Below are 22894 nucleotides of genomic sequence, written 5' to 3' on the forward strand. Positions count from 1 at the left end.
GACGCTAATGGTTCTCATTTGAGCTCTTGGTTGGTAGAAACTCTTATTTTATGCAACTCTTAACTTGTTTTTGGAACATGTTCATGAGACATAAGACTGAAAGTACTCTCTTGCCTCTTTAAATTACAATATTATAACTGTGTTGAATATTAATTCTGTCTTGTTTATCACTGCTTTCAACAATCTGTTGTTTCTGTATAGCAGAAGGCTGCTACAGATGCAGTTCTGACTCTTGAAGAACATATCCATTTATATCAATCAGCAGAAAGATGAAGGTCTAGACATTATTTAAATTTTTTGTTTGGCAAAAAGGAGAAAAAAGCAGGAAAAGAGGGCACAAAAAAGCGGGTAAAAGCTACATTTATTATTACTGGTATAGAAGCACCGAGTCCAACAACTTTTTTATTTTATAAAATCCTTTTAAAATATATCTAACTTTTCCAAATAAATATTTTCTGTCAAATCGTTTCAACAGTCATGCATGGCCATGTAATAAGCGGGATAATGCACAATGAGAGGGGTGTTAAAATGTAAATAATATTAAAAACAATCAAACTTGATGATTAAAATGTTCTTTTTAATGAAGGATTTCATTGAAGGATCGAAGTCTTTAATTCAAAGAGGTACTTTTTTTTCCCCCAAGACAAAATAACCAACAAACAAACCCACAAAAGAATCAGACAGGCTATTCTAAATTACATGTTGGAAAAGGAGGAGGAGGAATAAACCTGAACACTGTGAACAGGTTTTACTTGCTAGCAAAACAGAATAGAGATTAACAACACAGCTCATATAGAAAAACGCTTGAGTTCCTCCTCTCCCTCATCTCGCCTTTTTACTCCTCCTCTGGTTAAAAATACCGGGAAGCAGACAGACAATAGGCTATAAGCTAAATGAGCATGTGGCTGAGCCCGCCACCCACTCACAATCTCAGTCTTCCAGCCCTTCCAAAGTCAGCTTCTCTCTCTCTCTCTCTCTCTCTCTCTCTCTCTCTCTCTCTCTCGCTCTCTCTCTCTCCTCTTTTACACATTGATTCAGTGTCATACTTTTGGATGAATGACAATTTCGATGTCCTTTGGATGGAACCAAAGTTCAAAGCTCATTTAGGTTTGTTAGCTTTCTGTAAAGAAATAGGACGGACAACTTTCGCTTAAGGAGTTTTCAAATACTTTTTTTAGGAGACTATATATCGGTCCCAGAAAATAGTTTGAAAGCTCTCACTCTGTTGGAAATGGGTTGATTTGCAAAACAGTCAACTTGGAGATATTACACCAGAATCTCTTTCCAGTACCCTTTGCCAGATCAACAGTATGTGGCCAACCATTTCTATTCTGTTGGCCGAGATATGGCAATGTCATCGGCCATAAGAGGATCTTGTTCTGCCTACCAGGCCTGGACCACCTGTGGACATAGTAAAACACCCTATTGGTGTAGGTGGGCTGTGTGGATGGTCACATGGCCATGAACAAAAAGAGATGAGACATCAGATAAGACAGAACCCCCGATGATAACTTGAGAGCCAGATTGCTCAACCATAAATATTAAAGTAAATATCAAGTAAAGATTAATGAGGGTTAAATGCAACAGGCAGTACCTAAAATAGAAGGCCGGTAAATTTAGAAACAAAAGTAAGGTGAGTATACTGAGAAGTAGTTACTCAAATTGTAATCAATCATTAATTTTGCCTATGCCCCGTGATATTGAAAAGGAACATTTCACAATATAATTAACATAATATAATGTACCCAGAAATGGAAAATTATTTCATTTTATGAAAAGTTATGTTAACCATGATATTGTTAAAATATGTTGAACAGCTGCTGGCTGCAGGTGCAAGAGGTGATCGATTGGGATAGTTTCTGGCAAGACAAAAAAAAAATGATCCCATGTTTTTTTTTTAGCTGTGGATACAATAAAGGTTGTATCTTGTCAAAAATTGATGCCAAGGGACTTACTTAAGTGGAAGCTTGCATGTTGAGAGGTAAGCCATAGCATTAAAATAGCAGTATGAAAAAACGTCCCATAAATCTTTCAAAAGGCATAAATAACTTCAAAATAGAAGACACAGAGGTAACATAACAGCGTTTAGATGACAGGTGGAGAAATGAAATCCCATGAACACCAGTGCAGAGCACCTTTTATTATCATGAAGTCTAGAATAGAAGTTAAGGCACGGAAGGGCGATCAGTTGAAAACCCTCGGCGCTTTCTTCTTCTGCTAATAAGAAATAGTGTTTACAGGGTCATTTCTAATGAGCCACCTTGTGATTTACCTGCCCACACATATTAAATTAAACACTAGAGCTTACATTTGCCTGGTGCAAACAAGCCTTTTGTCATTCTCCATTATAACTTTGTTAGTCATTTAAGTCAAACAGTGTCACTAATGCATTCATTTAGCCACAGAGATCAGTGGCTCTCCTGTCATGTTTTCTTTCTCCTTGCTGTTCATTCAAGTTTCATTTTTATTTGTTCTACTTTCCCCTCTCTACATTCCCTAGTTCTCCAGCTCGTCTTTGTTTCTGCCTTTTTGTTTATTTACATGTTTCCCTTCTCTCTGCCTCAGCAGGCGTATCTCTAAAAATACTTGTTTTCATGCGCAGGTGCTATAATATTATGAGAGCATGATTATAAATGCAGCTTGAATACTGACTTGCTGTTTGAGATGCAGAAACCAGGGAGCTGAAGAATGAGAGCCACCACCGTCACTGCCCCCCCACTCATGGTATTTTTAGAATGCGGGAGAAAGCGGCCATTTTATATCGTTCCACGTGTGTGTATTTCAGCACGTGGACTATCTGCAGAAGTTGTAGGGGAGTGTGTATGTATTTTTGCATGTATTTTCAGCATTTGTGTAAAAGTCATCATCACCTTGTATTTGCACAAGTAGGGCAGCAGTATTTCATGCATAAAAACCACTCCAGATGCTGTGCAGACCCACAGAGCATGGCATGATGTGCAGCAACAACTAATGCTGTGTATGAAGTAAACTATGTATAATAAAACCTGGGAAAAAAACGTGCCAATCATGAATTATTTACAAGAATGACTATGTTTGTAGTCTTCTCCTAAACTTGTCTTCAAGCACTCTGAGATTGGTAGTTCTTATGTTCCACTTCAGAGTCACAGAAATGTATACAAAGCGATGTTTGATATCGATACCAAGACTCTATCTGGAAGAGCACCCAACTGATACCAGTGGGATTAAAAACATTCATGCCATTATGATTTCTAACAGCCGTAAAGTAATCCCCCTGTACTGATGAGATATGAGGGGCCTGACCACTCCTGAGTTCCTGAGTCCAATTAAAACTCAAATGTTTCAACATGAAAGTAATTTTATTAAGGTTGGCACTAGCTCAGTGTGGCACTAGCTCAGTCTGTAGGGACTTTGGATGAGAGCTGGAGGGATCCTGAGCTGGTGAGGGAGGGTCGTGCCTTGCTCTAGGGCACCTCGGCAGTCGAGATTCCAACATTTGGGAAATTCGCACAAGGTCAGCCCCGCTGGAGTGCAATGGCTGGGCCTCACACTGGGTATACCACTTTCTTGATCATGGTATCTCACCTGACAGGTACGGTAAGTATAAGGATCTTCTGATTCTAGTACACGTTAAGACAACAACTTTACTCTCTTCACTGTTTGAAAAAAAAAAAAAAAAAAGAAAGTAACTTGTTTAGGTCCAATGAATGCCAACTCCGGCTGTGTGTTATGTTTTGTTTAAAGGCTTTACTGACTATAATGCTACCAAAGAATACAAAAGGGAAAATGTAGCTTTAATAGAGCTTCAAGTCCTACTTTCAGAAATCAGCAGAAGAAAAGATGACAGGGAGTTGTGTCTGTAGCTGTATGAGAGGAGAGCTGTAATCATTACAATAACAGAGGAATGAAATGTGTTACCAGAACAGCACAATGAAGAGGAAATGGATAATGTTTTGACATTAAGTTTAAAGCGGAACACATTTATGTCTAGATAAATGTCAGCTGAAAGGGAATCTGTCAGTAATGGAGAAACAAAACAAGAGCAGCAGGTTATATTTCAGCGGGGGATGTTTGACCTGACAAAGACAGCAGAGACATTAAAACCCAAACACTGAACTTTCAGTGGTCAAAACTTTCCAATTAAAACATAGTATGGGGCAAAAGATACAATGTGTGTTCAAACCTCTCTGGTAATTGGCAAGCTGAGAAATGATGGTGAAGAGAATCTAAATTCTGTGTTTTTAAATCACGCATTTCTATTTCAGCTGATTTCTGTTACTGATGCTTTTAAATTGGCAAAGTCCATTTGAGCATTCATGAGTCATACATTTGGAGACAGACTGTTTATTGCTCATCCAGCATGCCCCGGTCACATCTGCAAAGTGCTTGTTTGGTCTGACCAGCTGGAGAAAAATAACGCGAAAAACAACACTTCTGAATAACACTGAATATTGGGCATTACTGATAGATTAAAAAAAATGGATTCATTTTATGTTGATGTCAAAATCAGCCATCCACACGCTCTGTGAGCAGTATGTCTTGTTAACTTGAAAGACAAAACAACACCTCTACGTGGCACTCCGCGGTTAAGTGGCACTACATAGTGACTCCTGACATGCATCATTGCTGCGGTGATTAGATTGGTGATCTTGTGATTGTGTTGTCATATGACTGGTGACTCACCTTCCTGGCACTGCTCTCTGAATTCAGAGAGGATGTAAGAGGACTGCAGGAGCATTTCTGGATGGGAGATTAGCGGTCACAGAGCCCATCAGGTCATCACTCATGATCCTGCATGATTAGTTTCTGCTGAGAACTGACTATGACGGGGAGGTGACCACATGTTCCAGTTGAATGTAGGCCAGAAATCAGCTGCTGGCCTTTACTGTTTCATACAACTGTTCACTGGTAAGTGAATGCAAATAAAACTATCTAACTTAACTTTGTATTTTTAAAGCCTGAATTTTGTATTTTAAAGATTGCATGCAGGCTTCTGTTGGGAATTCATTCGGTGGTATGCAGACCAACACTGTCTCTACAGTCTGTTTAAATCCCAACTCATCGTCAAATACAGCTTGGCCATTGGCCCTTTCATTAAAAATATGACGATATAGAAATCTCTCAAACAATATTCGCCTTTTCTGTTTTTTTTTCTTCTCATTATTAAAAAGGTCAAACCCATCATGAAGCATCAGGTTATCACGAAACACACAGAAAACTTCAATTCGCCCAAAGACTGGTTAAATTACTAATGAATGAAACGCTTTAACAAGGGGATGTTTACAGGGATTCTTGTACCTTTACTGACCCCTCAATCATACAACTAACAATAAAGCCATTATAACTGAGCCTTTGTTTAGATATGTTCTTTCAATTCTGCTGAGTCACGTAGAATCAGGTCAAAATCACTCTAATAGTATTTCTTTGTGAGAAGGTTTTAGATGAAAGTGAATGAGTTTGTATTTCCTTTAGAAAGTCAGGTTATAAGCAATTCTTGTTTTATTAACCTGTTGTTTAATTTATTTTGGAAATATTTACTCACTGATTGAAGCAGATCCCACAGGCCCTTTTCCCTTTATAGTTTTTCTATATTTTCTTTAACAGCCATCTTCTTGTTTATATAGCACTTTTTTGTACCATAAACATCTGGTTTTATGCCCATGAGCTAAAAAGAAAGTTGGGTATAGTAACAATGATATACCACTAAAACTGAACAGCCCAACTTGTGATTCTGCATTATTAAAAGTAGCAGAGCATTTTTCTTGAAGTAATCTTACCTCAGCTGGAGAGAAGAGCCGACATCTCCTGTGCGTGTGTCCCTCATGAGCTGCACTTCCTCCTCCGTCTCGCAGAGGAGCCATCAACCCGACACCCGCAGCTCCTACTGTCCCCGCTGTAATGGCACCGGACGCTCCGCCGCCCACACCGGCCCCGCTCACAGGGCCGCCCGTGGCCCCGGCGATGGCGCCAATGCCTCCCATCATGCAGCAGAGGCCTCCCTGAGCAAGCTCCATCTCGATCTCGGCGTCCATCTCGGCGTCCTCCTGCGCCTCCTTGTTGGAGTCGTCCAGGTGCTTCATGAGCACGGCCACCACCACGTTTATCAGGACAAACTGAGCCGTGAGCACGAAGGACACGAAGTACAACGGGGAGATAAACTGCAGCCCAGCATGGCAGCCGTAGTCGCTGCCCGGACGGTCTGGTGGGCACTCCCTCAGTGTGTCCTTGTGGGTGGAGGGGCATTGGGTGAGTAAGAAGAAAGGAAGGAGTCAGCAGAAGAAGAGTGGGTGGACAAAATGTTAGAATGGAAAGATTTCAGTGAGAACAACAGAAAGAAATACAGGAAGAAGATCAGATTAAAGATGAGTTGAGATGATTATATTTGTGTGCTTTGTGTGATTTAAAGGTACAGAATTAAGGCTTCCCAATGAATATAATTTATTTGAATGAATACACTAGCTAGGGAGTGTTCGATTAAATCAGTTCAGTCTTTTCTGTGATTGTTCAGTATGCTTTTTATTTTATTTCAAGGGAAAAACTTTAAATTGGCAGCTGAACAGACTCCACTGAGCCCAATATATTTGGATCAAATTTCCACCCAAATAAACATCAGCCTGTTTCTGTTCTTGCTGCACCACGATAATGAGGCCCAATGCACTGCTTCTCCTTACAAGACTTTTTAAATATTTTTGTTTGCATGTGTCTCTACATGTATTGGCACAGTGATGAACCAGTTCTTAAGGACCCCATTCTAATCGTTTTTCCAGTCAAGCATGACAGCGTATTATAAAGACATTCAGCCATCGTTTGTGTTTTTTAAATTTATACTAACTTATCCTTTGTCAATGTGACATCTCTTCATATCTTTCATTCAAAAGGCGTACAGCTAAACAGTAAAAAGTTAAGAAACAGAAAATGTTTGTGTTGTTTGAACATTGACTCTTTGTCCAAATTACTTATCAGTTAATAAATGTACTTTTTCAGAATGGAAGAGATGAAGAAATCATGTAGCAATGAGTCTGAGAGGTTTAAAACACAGCACAGTGTCTTTGTTTTTTAAAACTATGCATATTATTTTCGGGAACAAACAAATGAGTAACACCTTTATACTCAATAAAACAGACTCATTGAGATAATCATTGAAGCCATTAATAATGTATTTAAATAGCATGTTAAACTTTCACGTTGCTGCTTGCTGTAAACTGGAGGCTGGATTAATTTTTCAGTCTGTCTCCTTTTTTGTGCACTCTCTGAGAGCCTAATCAGCAATAAATCTCGTATCTCACTAGCTGTGATCAAATGTTAAGATCCAGGTACTTGGCAGTGATTAGAGATTGAGACTTGATTGAGGTGATAGATGAGTGATTGAAGAGCAGAATCAAAGAGTTAACTTCATGAAAGTACATACAGAAGATTCTGTTGAGTGCACATTTTTTGAAACACCGTCTCTGCTTAAAGACACACTTATTACTTTGTGGTTTCCCCAATGATTAGATTGTCCACTACTTTAATCTGAACTGAAGACCCTCAATATGTCTGCGTCTCAGCTTCTGTCTGCACTCAGATTGGTCTAAAATGGTTTTGCTGACTGAAAAAAATAAATAAATTACATGCTTGTAAATATCTCTAGACTCCCATGCCCACTTTCTTATTGACCCTCATCTCAGAAAATAAGTGCGGTTATCTCTCCTGCGGCAGACATGGTGGCAGTCTGGAAAGTAAAAACCGATCAGCTTACATGGTCGTGTCGTGATGACAAGCGTCGCGAGATAAGTTGCGATTCAAACTCTTTCCCAAACTGTATTACCTTCATGATGCCGTTCCAGTTGTCCCCAGTGGAAACCTGGAAGAGTGTGAGGAAGGCCATCCCAAAGTTTTCAAAGGTGGCGTGTCGGCTCATTCCTTCACAGGGGTAGTCAGCGTTACACACTGAGAAAAGGCATGATGATAGGAGAAGAGGGGGGATAAGAAGGAAAGGGTTAAGAGCTTGACATGGTAATAACATCCCCAATGATAGAGTATAGGTTAATCATTCTATCCTTTAGTATGAACTTTTACATTTATTTATTTGTACTTGTACTTTCATGCATTTATTTAGCCCGATCACATCTGTAAATTCTAGAAATTATCTCAGGAAGACATTGGCCATGAAGAAGGGGGCAATTATACAGTGGGCTTATTTAGTTTGAAAAATGAAACTATGGAGATTTTGTTTTCATTATTTTGACAAGTCACAAAATAATTGGAAAGCTGACAGCGGAAACACAACAGTGTGGCCCGGGAGAAGGACATTATGCTGGAATCATTATTTTGAGCGCTCTTAAAAAGACCATTATTTTCTTGTGACAGGTGCAGATATTCAAACATCTTTATCACTCAATTAGCAACGAGTACGCGGTAGAAGAGACTTACCCAGCTCCCCAAACAGCTCCACTCCCAGAGCAGCATAGATGAAAAACAGCAACATGAAGAGCAGGCCCAGGTTTCCCACCTATAAAACAGAAAAGCAACACATGAACAAGTCCTATAAAAGCAGGAACTGAGACAGTTTCTACTCTTTCAAATCAAATGTGCTTCTACAGACGGTTATGGAGAGAGTCAGACTTCAATAGCTATTCATCAGTTAAAGCATGCCTACTATCGCACACACTGTTAGTTTAAAAAAGTTTCAGTTGAAAGAGAGACGGTAGATTACTGTGATGTTCAGTGAGTAGCAAAGATTTATGCTCAATATTTAAAGTTTAATCGAAAAGCATGTTGACTTGGTAAAATATGTTTGAAGAAGCTTGAAATTGGAATATGCAGGTACTATTATACTTGAAGCCTTGGGGCAGGAACTCGACTGAGTTGAGGAAATGTGTAGATACTTGACTTCAAGAAAGATTAAGGAGACTCTTAAATTGAACTTGTTTATATATGACTAGTGAGTAGAAATGACATTAACAACACTCGTGTAATACGGTGTCTTGCCAAGCCATTTCTGACAGACCATCACATGGGCTGATGCTAAAGTCAGAGGCATGTCACCCTATACTCTACTTAAAAACTAAGCTTGTGATTTGACACAATAAGAATGTGGGTTTAAAATAATCCAGAGCAGACACTAAGTCTGCCAAACAAGCCAGATATGAGGGGAGACCCAAAGTGACCTTGTTTGTATGATCACAGTCGACTCTATCAGTACAGCTCTGACTACCGAGAGACCCAGGAGATGAACTAAATGTCTGTACATCGACAGAGATTCAGAAATTCCATCACAAACATAACTGCAAAGAATGCAATCAGCACAAAAACCAATGCCTGAGAATGTACAGTTGCTATGTTTTCAAGAAATGAGGTGCACAAACTGGCTGCATTGGTTGGACAGCATCAGGTAAAATAGAACGCCGAATTAGAAGGTTAGAGAATGATGTATGCCAAAAATGAAATCAGTGCATCTCAAGTTTTCTGCCTGAGCAGGCGTCGCCCTATTCTCATCATCTGTATCCACTGTTAGAGCCATTTATACATACGTAAGTGTTATACATACGTAAGTGTAGTATATCTTTTGTGTGCTTCAGTTTTTCTTTTTGTAAACCATCTCTTTATTGTCTTTTATAGTAAAGCATAAACACTGTATAGCAAAACAGTACACACAATATGAAAACTAAAACAGAGGAAATAAAAGTAAAGGAAAAAAATAAATGATAATAATAAAAACAAAAACATAGCAGCCCTACTGACAGACAGATCTGTTCATCAGTCCAAACCTCATTTTGTATGTCATTACCCTCCAGGAAGTTGTAAAAAATAGTCCATACTTTCCAAAACTTGTCAAGTTTGTTTTTTGAGCTTATCCTTTCAAGAGCAAGAAAGACAGTCATTCCTTTCAATCACTGAGAGACTCCGCAGGGTTGTCCGTTTCTTCCATGAGCAAGCAATGCATCGTTTGGCCTCCAGGAAACAAACATTGAGTAGATATTTGACATTATTTGAAAGTGCAAAATCATCATGATAGATATTAAGAATACACAATTTAGGGTTAAGAGGCACCTTTTTACCGATATATCACATATCAGTGGGCATTCCCAGTGTGCTTCAGTTTTAATACTGCAGCATGCTGCCAGTACTGGCATGCCTGTTTTATTCGAAGCTGTGGAGCTACGGTAGCACACTGGTCTTTGACCGTGCTTTACATTTTGTTTGATTGTATTTTTGCATATAAAGCTTTCAGTGAAGTATTGAAACGTAGAACTTGGACTGGAGTTTTTCATGAAGCACGCGTCAACCATAGTGTTTTCCAGCTCTGCAGTTTGTGTGCGCATTTTTTGGAATGAGACAGAGCCACACTAACATCCACGATGAATATTTTTTGCAGTTTTAAAATCTGATGAATTCTGATGCAAAAACAAACATCTTCAGGGCACTTTAATCATCTCCATTTCCCCCTGATTGCTTTATTATCTCTCAAACTCGTTGATTGACATTTTGATAAGAGACAAGAAGATGTTCTAATCAATGATGTTGCAAAGCTAAAAAACACTTTATGAAGAGTTGTGCACTTTGTGAAGAAATTAAAAATTGAAGTGCATCGGTGGATGGAAAACTAATTGTCAGGACCTCTCATGAAAAAGTAAGACAGAATTCTAGTTAGAATATTTGAAATGCTACATGAGGCTTTGAATGTTATCTTTTTTTCACTCAATGAATGAAATAGAGAAAAATCCCTCTAGTACACCGTTGTAGGGAAAAATTTTACATGCCAACCTCTTAAAGGCACAGTATGTAGATTCTGCCACCAGGGGGCTCTGAATCAATACAATAACAAAAAATGACGTTGAGGCTGGTGAGGAATCATGGGAGTTCTCTCTGCCATTACGTTACATGACGTTTTTATCACAGCAGCACATACAGCAACAGTACGGCAGCCTTCAGTAACAATTCCTTATGTAGCGGTCTTTGACGTAACATCCTGTGTTTCCACGCCAACGATGAACAGGTCGTGTCTGTCATGGCGGCCGTCACGACAGGACACGTCCCTCTACAGCTCTAAAAATACAGATTTCTCTGGCTTACTCAACTGTTGGAAATATTTGCGGTAATGTAAGTATTCAACAACAACAAAAGATATAGAACATACAGTAGGTTGAGTCCATTTTGAATGAATTTACATATTTTCATGTAAGCATTGTAAAAACTTTCTAATATTGTTCGTTTACCAGGCATGAATCCTTCCGTGTAGAGCCGTCACAGATACAGATATGCAGTGTTAATGGGTAAAGGATCCTCTGGGTTGTGATTGCAGGCACTAAAGCAGAATGCTGTTAGCTAAGTCACCTTACAGGGAAATCAATGTGATGCTCTCAAATATGTGAATGTAGAATTTAATCAAATAAGCAAATAGAAGGAGAAAGAGTGGACTAGGAGGGAATAAGACGTATAGTTTAATCAGTGAAGAGCGTGAAAGAGCAGAAACAGGGAAAAATTAGGGAGGCAGGAAAGGGAAAAGCCTTCCTTCTCTCCACACTCATGCATGTTGGTGATTCCTAGCCGATATTAAAAGCTGGGCCCTAGGCAGTTTGCGGCTTGTAACTTAAGCCCATCTGATGTCTTTAGATCCCTGTAGCAAAGAATGAAAGCACACCACAGGGAAGGTATAAAGAAACAGATTGTTGGATACTATGGAAGCATTGGAGCTGGCAGCCAGGCAACAGAAATGTGGGAGAAACACACGCTTTGATATTTATACCTTTGGTTTCCATAGAGAAAGAACCTGCACTGAGCTGCAAACTTTTAACACTGTTTATCGAATGTGTTCTTTTCTGTTTAATGAAATCATGACTCACTCAGTGTTCCGAGTCATGGGGGGTCCTGTTTTTATGCTACAGTTGTATGTAATTTGGTAGTGTGACACAAGTCATGCTGACACACTAGAGGGTGTTAAACCCGTCTCAAATTGAGAGGAAAGAACACTCTTAAAGTATACAGCGAGAAAATGCTACAGTGAGTCCTCCAGGTTGAGGACTTTAGAACACAGACACTTTCAATATTTTATTCACTTCTACAATATTTATGAGACCAATAAGAAGAAAAGGTGACAAGGCTAATTCAGATTTTAACCCTGTAAGATGCACGCAGTGTTGCATATTTACATATCTAACCTTTCGCTGTCCCTTAAAAAAAAAAACCTGTTTCTGTTTGTGTCCTTAAATACCACATTTGCATAGTCAGCGGTTCCTTTTGTTTATCCTCACAATATTTCTGAATTGTAAATGTGTTTTTGGTCACAGCAATCACTGTGACATCACAAATGTGCACTTCTCTGTAAAAGTCTCTCCTTTTTTGATGTTCTGGATTTTTCAAAGAAAGTAATTCAATGTCTCGATTTAAATTATTTTATCATCATACAATGTTTAGAGCCTTTAGATATTTAGTTTGTATGGAAAACAATTCGTTTGTTATGTCTATGATGCAATTTGACATCACTTGGCTTTAGTGGTAGTCAAGATAGCAAAGGCAACTCTCACATTACATTGCAACATAGATGAAAATATACTCAAAGAAATCAAGGACTTTGAAATTCACTAAAAGGGTTTTTATGTGTCTTTTTTATTTTGATCAGATAGAGAGTACTCTGCAGAGTCATTGCAGAAAAACACCTACTCTTTATATCATAAACAACAAACATAAAGACACAGATAACCAGGGCAGAGCAGTGTCTTAACTACATTAGATACCGTCCTGAAAACCTGTACTTAATACTGAAAGGTTATTTTACCTGTTATATAAATCATAAACAGTGTTTTTCTCTTCCTCTTGCTCAAAGTGTCTCTACATTTGGATTAAAAACACACATTTCTTAAGAACCTGCAATGCTTTGTGTGTGTGCAGATGGAAAAAGGGACTATTGATCGGAGGCAGAACTAAAGCGGGGGGAGATTTCTGTCACTGTAATTTGAACTCTGTGTGTAGAGCTTGTGTTCATTGGTGTTAATGTGTATATCTGTGTATCGGCGTGTACATTCTGTGCTTCAGAAGGAAAACAACTCCTCCCAGAGGGCTCCAGTCAGAGCATTGATTTGGTAGAATAGGGCTAAATAAAATCCACTTCTGTTTGCACAAAGTCTCTACTTTACAAATGTCTGTAATCAAGACCATATCCAATAGGGTTGTTTGTTTTCTTCGGGTTTCTTCACATTTAAAAGAAGATATGAAAATGTATGGTTTTGTTATGTTAGGAACATAACTAGGAACTTAGTTAGGAACTAAGGCAAACAGAGGAAGGGCTTCATTGAAAGATGTGTCACAGCCCAAAGAAGATGCAGAGGATGAATAATGGTGTGTTCATTTATCAGTGGGTATTTTAAAATGCAATTTAGTACAATTTTTGTGCATTTTGGTCCTGTGATCTAGTACTCTAAATTTGCACATTTATCGCCACAGCATCTTTTTCAAAAGCCTCCATCACCTCTGTTTATAAGGAACTGCTAAAACAGAGTTTAGAATCAATCCTGAAACATGTCTGCATTATCAGAGCTTTGCAACGTCTTTGACTGCATGAATCAGACATTTCACATACAGATGACTTTATTGAGGTGTTTCTGTTAAATTGTTGGTTTTTCAGTGTGTGTTTTCTGTCTTCAGACCCTGTTCTACACACTGCAGCTGCGTAAACACAGATTATGCATACAGTAGACGTTTGTAGTAGTTACATTAAAATTCATATTTAAACATCATTATGACTAACTAATAAACAAAGAGCTAGCACAAATTAATATTGAAAGATAATGAATTTTCCATAACACATTTCAAGACCAACCCAAAGTGAATCTGTCTGTCTTAACTGAGTACGTCATCTCTGTCAACAAACTGTTACAAACACATCAGTGAGCTTAATCACACATTTCTGCTGTGCTTAAAACTCCCTAAGTCACCTAATCCACAGATGAAAACAGCAAGTGATACATCTTATCAGAACTATGACAATTTAATCATTACAAAAAAATGGGAAGTTTTCTTTCAAGGTCAGATCCTATATTTCTGACCCATGTTCATATAGAGTCTCTAAGATGGGGTTGAATAATAGAGTTTAAAAAAGGATAGATGAACAGTCTGGTGCAAAAGGGATTTGTTGACACCAACAAAAAAATCTCCATTTGTAAATATTAAAGGGAAATAGAGGGAATGTCCTCTCTGGTAGACTTAACTCTACAGATGACATTACAGAACATCCAGAGCCACTTACGGTTAGAAGGGCAGTTTGTAAAGCAGCATGCCAAAGATACATCATCAATTATCCACCACTAAGTGGGCTGTGCCTGATCTCTCTTTATCATGAAACATGGTTTCAGCTTCAGGCTTTGAAAATACCAACTCATTAAATATTAAACCTAATAATGTAATGGTAGGATGTCCAGCTGCATCAGCAGTCAGAACACAACTGGAAAGATGATCAGAAAAGAGGGAAACAACAACATAAAGGAGAAAAGAACCTCAACTCTTGTTTACAAGTGATTTACATAACAACAGGCTGATTCTGTTTTCATTTCAGTCAAACTCAGAATAACAAGTTTGCCTTCCAACCGAGGAGGCCATCGAATGCAAGTGTAAAACTTTTCTCTGCCCCCAAACAAAACCCAATTTGTCGAACTCTGCAGCATTTTTTCTGTTCACAGGAGAGTTGTTAAATTGCATATATTGCTTAATATTGCTCTTTAAATTCCACAATGTTCCAGATACTCCAGGACAAGCCAAAACTTTGAGATCTATTACATTGGGCAAAGGTTAAGGGAACAAAATGTATTTTTGTGTGCCATGGGAGCAAAAAACGTTTTGAGCTGCTCTTTTCTCTTTTATCCTAGTGGGAATAAAACAAATCGAATATTGAAGCTACAAAGGCCCGACTGTTTCCTGACCTGAATAAATGAGCCGGATACATAAGAAGTGAACAAAGGGTTACAACATTTGGGGCAAAAATTGAGCCACAGCCCGTCTACTAAGGGTGATAAGTCTTCGGAAGTCTTCTATGGACGCTGATCATTTATCATTCCAAAAATGTTAATTGACTCCCTTGTGTCCTTGTGATAAGCCAGAGGAGAGTGTGTGTCTGTCTGCCTGTGTGTATGTGTGTGTGTGTGTGTATGTGTGTGTGAGGACACGTACCTGAGGAAGAGCCTGGACCACTGTGTCTAACAGAGCTCTCATCCCCGTTGCCATTTTCAACAACTTCAGCACTAGAAATCAAAGGAAGAGACAACGTTAGCAACAACACAAAAATGTTTGTCAGTGTGGTGCCTTTGACACAAGTCGTTGGGCGAACATTTTTTTTTTTTTTAAATCTACAGATAGATTTAGAGAAAGTTGGTCGGAGGACAGAGATAAAAGATCCCACAGAGATAGAGGTAGAACGATCAGCAGAGATAAGAGGGAGGCAGAGAAGGAGTAGGAGAGCGATAACAGACAATCAGTGGATGGAAAAAAGATCCCGACTGTCCATTAGAGACCCTTCACCATTCCCAGAGGTCCAATCTCAGGAGGAACAAGGCTGTGGTCGGTTGGAAGAAGAAAACATGTGCAGTATTAGTGTGATGGGGACCAGCCACTCAGACAATAAAGCCTTCCGAGAGGTAGATGTGGATTGATGGTGGTTGTGTGTGAGAGAGAGAAATGGGGGATCTTCTGGTGACGGTGTGTGGTTTGAGCAATGTCTGGACCTTTCTCTCCAAACCTTGTCCCTGGTTTTTAAAGATTACGACACAGATTTTAGATTTGTGTGTTTGTGCATGTTTCTCAAAGAATTGGCTTTATACTAACAGGAGAAAAGTGATGTGTTTGCCTAAGATATCGCTGTCTTAAAACTTAATATGCCTGTTTCTGCTGGGAATAACACTAGGCTACTTGAAGTGTTTTGTTAATCCCAACAGAAACAGTTAAATACTTTTGTGAAGCAAGATAAATAGTCTTGCTTTACAAGAAAAAAAAGAGAGAGAGCGACAAGCTAATATAAACTGTTGTAACATATTGCTTTGACAGTATTAATCCATTTTTATTAACATTAATTTCCACATTCACCCAAGTTAGTTAAGATTAAGGCAAAGTGGCAATATATTTTAGAGAGGACAGAAAAGATTTCAAGTCACGCAGGCCTCACACTCATCCTCAAATACCCCACGTGCTTGCTAATTACCACTGGCTGCTGTTTAACTAGTATATTACCAAAGGTGGCACTCAGGGGTCCCAGGGCAGTGATATAAAGGGCAGAGCGCGTTGGTAGGAGGGCGAGGATTAAGTGAGATTGATGTAATTTGCCTTTATCCTCCTAAATGTGGAGTAAAGAAGAAGTGGTGCAGCCCAGAGAGCAAGTCTAGCAATTTCCTCTGAATATTAAGAACAGATAGAGATATGAGGATGGGTTAATACCACAGCAGAACCAGGTGGGTAAACGAGGAGGAGAGAGGAAAATAGAATAACTGCAATTTTAATATAATTTACAAATAGTTTGTATTTGGCAATCATCATGTTTGCAATCATACAAAGGGAAAAACAAAACAAAAACAAACAGATAACACCAAAAAATCACCACCATGTGTACAACCTAACCCACCAGTTTTATTTTACATAATTTTGCTGCTATACTGTGTACTCTTTATCCTATTTGCTCATTTTTTGTATTTTGCTTTCTAATTCACTCATTTTATTTACTTACCTTTTCCCTTTTATTTTGTTTTGATTGCTTGTTTGTTTGTTTGTTCGTCTGTTTAAGTCAGCTTGCAAAACTGTACCGTACCATAGTTCCCCTCTTGTTTGTATCCCCTTTTTTGTGTGATTGTATGTATGCACGTTTTGGTGAATTAAAAAAAAGAAAAAAATGAGGATGGTGATATGATAGATAATGAGATGGAGTGACAGATAGAAATTTAAAACCAGCAGAAGAAAAATGTTGTGTAAATTACTGATGGAGTATATGTTGAGCATGTATTGATATTTGTGTGTCTATGACCAATAAATGCAAAGATAACTTGCAAAAAGTGATTCATTTTGCACATTTCCTCCTGGGTCGTTTTGTGTTCACACTGCAGTATTGTAAAGCGGGCCAAATCACACACCAACGCAGGGTTGTCCATACGCCACAATCTCCTTTCCCCACTGCTTATGTAAACTAGCTGCACATTGTATTGTGGAAAACGACTTCGAGGCAGATGAGCATATTTGTCAAATCAATCAATCAATCAATCAATTTTTATTTGTATAGTGTCAACTCATAACAAGTGTTATCTCGAGATACTTTACAAAAAGCAGGTAAAATACCTTACTCATTGTTATGTTACAAAAAGCAGGTAAAAGACCTTACTCATTGCTATATTACAAAGACCCGGCTTAATCCATCATGAGCACTTTAGCAAAGCAGCAAAAGTTACAGTGGTAAGAAAAAACTGCTTTATTAAAAGGCAGAAATCCCCGGCTCATGACGAAACAGGCCTAGACTGCGTTGGGCTTGGAAAGGGATAGGGGGAGAGATGGGATAAAATGCAGGAAGAGGAATAGGGAGCAAGGGGGTGTGTTGTTCAGGCAAGCCGTTTGACACAAATGTTTGACATCACTCACAAAAATACAGAAGTTAACAAACTTGTGAATCAGCGCATGAATGAGAGGGACTTTCAACGCTCTGCCGGTGTTACGGTTTAACTAGTGACCCTGAATACTGGTGATTTTGAACCAAATGCCTCAGAGGTTGTTGACAACAGCTTTTGAAAACTAAAAAGACTTAAAGATATTATTGAAAATATTCATCTTTTGAATACTTTTGATGTTTTCAGGCAGCTGAATATATAGATATTATAGTCACTCTTTAAACCACAACACCTATAAGCAGAGTTGGCGGAGAAACTTGGACAGCAATATGTAAAGGTATGTGATCAGCTTGTTCAAAGAGGTTCTATTTATAAGAAGAACAAATTCCCTTGGATCAACAACCTGGTCCTGTGATGCTGTTCTGATGTTGAAGTTGATGGTGACTAATGCCTATTGCTATTTTTTATGTTGATTCAGTTGTAATCCAAATAGCCTATTACTGCACCATTACCACTAATACAAGGCTACTGCTGCTACTTATACCACTATACTGGAGAGTCATGAGTCAACCAGTTATTTCTACCAGTTGCTAAGTTGATTGCGTTCTCACAGGGTAATATTGGAAGCGAGCCAAGACAGCCTGTTCTAGGCAATTTCAGCCCACTTGCTTTATTCTGCATGGAAGTGTGATTGCTATTTTTCACTACTTTGGGAAACAATCTACAAAACACAGACTCTGTATTTTCAAAATATTTTACTTAAAACATCCCACGGTTTCTGCTTTGACTGTTTTTCATTCATCTAGTGCTCATATTTCACATTAAAGAGTTTCTAATAAAAGGAGAACAAATACTTGTGTTTGCTGCTGCAAGGCTTTTTATTAAAATTAAGATTACATAATTGTTATTTACTATCTTTAAAATCCTGACAACACATTGTTGCAGTGGTTAGCAATGTCTACCTCCCAGCAAGAAGATTCTGGGTATGAACCAGGTGAATGACGATGGCTGGTAACCTGGTTAGGGTGTACCACTACTTTCTTAAAAATTCAGCAGGTGAAATTAGTTAAAAAAGAAAGGTATGTCTCTATAATTAGCCAGTTTCATATACAGTCAAATTGTTGAGTTAATGAAGGTGAATACAATATTACATTACATATAGTCTCAGATTCAAAGTGCTCATGTTGTAAAATACCATTGGAAAACATGTGTGTTCCTACCATGATCCTATTGAACCTCTTCCTTGTGTGTGAATGTGTGTGTGTGTTAGTTTCTGTGTGTGGCTCTACCTCGTGCTATCCTGAGGACCCTCATGATCCTGATGATGGTGGGGTTGATGGGAAGGGAGGCATTTATTTCAATCTCCTCCAGGGTGATACCCATCACTGACAGCAACACAATGGCAAGGTCCAACTGGTTCCACCTACACACACACACGCACACACGCACGCACGCACGCACGCACGCACGCACACGCACACACACACACACACACACACAAATAAATAAATATCCAAGTACTGACATGTTTGCTCAGTACTGCAAGATGGCACATTTGTTGCTGCTGAATTCATATTCAGTAGGAGCGTGTGCTCAGCAGATTGCGGCTTGCTAAATATTCAGTGCTAAACACTATTATTGGTGTGCTAACTCATCTGTACCTGCCAGAGACTCACACATGAAAGCACAAAAACACATACAGATTTTTTCACTAAAATCTTTTTAATTTTCCCAGTTAAGTGAAAGTAAACCAATGAGCATGATTATAGACTATAAGCTCCGTATGTGTCACACATCAGAGAGTCTATGTTATGTTAATGTACCAATAAATATTCATATTTTACATGAACTTCATGCCGAATTTGCATGATTCTCCAAATACTGACTTGGTAGAAGAATGCCTAACAGCATAAGCGATTACCTGAAGGTGTGTTCCTCTCATGAATATTTATGTTAATACCAGAAGAACGCCTTCTATAATAAAATATGCAAGGTTTTTTGTCAGTGTATTTCAAGCCTGGCAACCCACAGGCTTCAAGCAACTGGAATCTTATGTTAAAGGTTTCCGAGCTGATTTTCAAAAACAGAAACAATGGGCATATTTAAAAAGGAAGAAGATATACGGGTTGGGAAGCTCACCAGCAACATCTATTTGTTGAAACCATTGAGTGAATAAACATATGGACGTCAAATCTCCATCTCCTCCCATCTTATAAAAATTGAAGACAATATATCCCTTTGATGAGCTCTTATTGCATTGGTAAAGTCATTCGTAGCCAAGACATGTGCAGAAGAGATCTGGCGGGTGATGCCCTGGAGTTGATGCCCTGCCTCTTCTGCTTACCAAAACTTTACTTACAGATATACATTTCTGACATGTTTGATATTTGGTCGTACGTCTGCACTCAATCGACAGTGTGAGCTAAGTCAGGAGCCCAATTCCCAGACTTTAGGACTTTTCCCCCCTGATTTTACCTGCACAAACTCCCAGACAGCGTCTACAATCCCCATGGCAACAGCAGCCATGCCCTTTTTATCTGTCTTCCCCATCCTATCGTGAAATAAAGTATGCATGGAGTAACAGTATGTACCCATGTTGTCATGCAGTAGGTAAATAAATAATTAGGCTACACCTTTTTCAGATTTGAAGCACATTCAACTTTACTTCAAATAAGAGCAAAAAATGACAGCTTTTTCTTTTATAACTTTAAAACAACCTCTGAGAGAGAACAAAGGAGCATGCCACAGCAGTGGAGGAACAAGAGACAAAAACATAATCTGATCATCTGCCCTAATAGATCTCAGTTTTTTAGAGAAGTGTGTGAACAATAGCACAGATTGCAGACTCTGTTAACAGATTGATGCTCTGTCATGTAAACGGTCTGTTCATCCACTAATCACCTGTACAAAATGACCGGATCCTCACTGCTCAGTTAATTATAAACCATTAACTGGTCACAGGCCACGTCTGTGTGAATACTCAAAGTTTGTTGCTTATTAAAGTGTACAATGTTCTACCGCTGACACTTATTACATGAATTCAGCTACACAAGTAATACTATTATTATAATAGAGAGAGAGACGTGGTAGGCTGGCATCTAAATGGTCATTTTGTTTCTGTAGCAGGACATTCTCAAATTACTGTCTTGTCTACCATTTACTGGGGCTTTTCAGACATCTGAAAATTCTAGGCAGAAAAGTTATCTGAAAAAAAAACATTTTAAAGGGCTTTCACCTGGATATCACCTTGTTTACGGCTACACTACAAGAAACTGAGAAAATGAAGAGAGGAAAAACAACTGTGAAAACCTTCGATCAAACACTCGTCGCAGACAAAATGTGGTTCAGACTCTTAAAGATGGTACAGTCTAAATAACATGTTTTTTAAAACATGATGTCATACATTTTTACCCAATGTGTCTCCATAGTTATTGTGTCAAGCCCTCACACCAAAACTGGGTTTTGAAGCCAGGAGTTTCCAGAAAACAAATAAGAGTATGACCACAAAAACAACAAAAAAAGAAGGAGATAGAGAATTGAACAATAAGACACTGCAGATACTGTAGTATTCAATTATTTCACAATTAATACTTTAACAAAGAGTAAGAACAGAAATAATAAAAATAGGTTTATACTAGAGTAGCGCTGCATAATGATACAATCTATGTTGTAGGGTGTGGTACATGTTATTTAAACTTGATTGAATCAGTGATCTTGCATTTCAGTCAAGTCAAGTCAACTGTATTTATACATCACATTTTAAAACAACCATGGTTGACCAAAGGCCTTTACAGAGTAAAATACTCACAAAATCTGATGGATTGGAAACCAAAGAGAAGAGATAGGTCAATTTAAAATATTTGAGAGTGGGGCAGATCTTATTTGAAGTGGTGAGCTGTTTAGCAGGTTTGAGGCATCTACCGCAAAGGCTCAATCGCCTCTGGTTCTAAGCCTTGTTTTTGGCACATCGTGGAGCAGCTCTAGCTGGATTATGAACATGGAGAGGTTCAGTTAGGTAAGGCCTTGCCAGTCCATTAGGAGCTTTAAAAGCCTACAATACAATTTTAAAATCAATCCTGTAACGGACAGGAAGCCAGAGAGAGAGTAACAAAAGGTGTAATGTGGTCCCTCTTTTTCAATACAGTCAGGAGGCCAGCAGCAGTATTTTGAACCAGCTGCAGGCATTGAATGAATGACTGGTCCAAACCTACATACAAAAAAATACAATTATCAAGTCCAGACATTAGCAATTAATGGATCACTATCTCTAAATCTTTAAAGGGGATAGGACTTTACCTAAGAATCAAGCCTCAACTGAGGAAGCAAGACTGAACAATGGAAGAAATCTGCCTGTCAAATTTGAAAACGGCATCAAATTAACTGAAGAATGAATGTAAGAGGCCAGAGGGCCAGGAGTGCCCGCATACAACAATTGTCCAAACACAATGACCTTCCATTTGTTTCCATTTAGGTTGAGGAAGTTAAAGCTTGTTGCTGTCTGTGGTTTCTGGGCAATAAAGAGCGGGAATAGCTCTAAGTGCTACTCTGAACTGCATATATGTGAAATTCCTGAACAATTAAATTGCAAAGTTTAATAATTGCACAGTATCTTCTTAATTTCTTCATTGATCTTGAATAACCCAAGACATCATATCGCTTTCAACAAAATCTATCAATTCTGCAGTAGTGTGTTGAATTATGTTTGTTATAAATATTGATTAAATAGGTTACATTTGCATAGGTTCTCCTGATACTCATATTCATCTAGCCAAAAACTGATAATAGCAATATCAGCTTCAAATTAACACGCTCTTAATTAAATCCAAAGTATCGTTATTGTACCTGTCCTTGAAGAAGCGTCGAAAACCAAACGCCACCAACTTCAGAGTAGCCTCAATGACAAAGGTGGATGTGAAGAAGTAGTTGCAGTACTTCAGTCCGGTCTCCAGGGACTGAGATAGAGAGAAACAAAGTTTGAAGTGCATGAAGGTTAGAACAAAAAACAAATAAACAGAAAGCAAAAGCAATAGATAGATCTTTTTCCTCTTTCTTCATCTCAGATCTAAGCTTTTAAAAAAAACAACAACAACTAAAAAACACATTTTTCACAGCACAAGCACTTGTGTGTCAACAGTAAGATGTTGTTAACTGATGTTCTTAAAATGTCAATACAAATAAAATGTTATGTGTTGACAGGAATAAAATATTTTTTTTGTGAATCTATTCTGTAAATGTGAGAAATGGCTATGGCAATGAATCTCTTTAAATAGAAGGCAGCTTAACTAAGACGGACAACAAGTATATTCAAACAAACTCTTGGGAGTACGACAGAAAATGACTATATAAATGAGCTGCTGAGGCTAGCT

The 22894-nt window shown here is 38.5% G+C and overlaps 1 protein-coding gene across 1 annotated transcript in view; it reads right to left on the minus strand.

Annotated features, from left to right (window-relative positions):
- The window catches only part of LOC132954342 (voltage-dependent T-type calcium channel subunit alpha-1I-like), a 63786-nt gene that overhangs the window by 16499 nt on the left and 24393 nt on the right, over positions 1–22894 (minus strand). Inside the window, exons 12-17 of the mRNA XM_061026883.1 lie at positions 22371–22480; positions 18818–18951; positions 15121–15191; positions 8392–8470; positions 7787–7908; positions 5757–6203 (exon numbers count right to left, since the gene is read on the minus strand). Of these exons, the coding sequence (XP_060882866.1) occupies positions 5757–6203; positions 7787–7908; positions 8392–8470; positions 15121–15191; positions 18818–18951; positions 22371–22480 (963 nt within the window). The remainder of the gene's footprint in view (positions 1–5756; positions 6204–7786; positions 7909–8391; positions 8471–15120; positions 15192–18817; positions 18952–22370; positions 22481–22894) is intronic.

Source organism: Labrus mixtus, chromosome 2 (genome assembly GCF_963584025.1).
Source record: "Labrus mixtus chromosome 2, fLabMix1.1, whole genome shotgun sequence".
Taxonomy (NCBI): domain Eukaryota; kingdom Metazoa; phylum Chordata; class Actinopteri; order Labriformes; family Labridae; genus Labrus; species Labrus mixtus.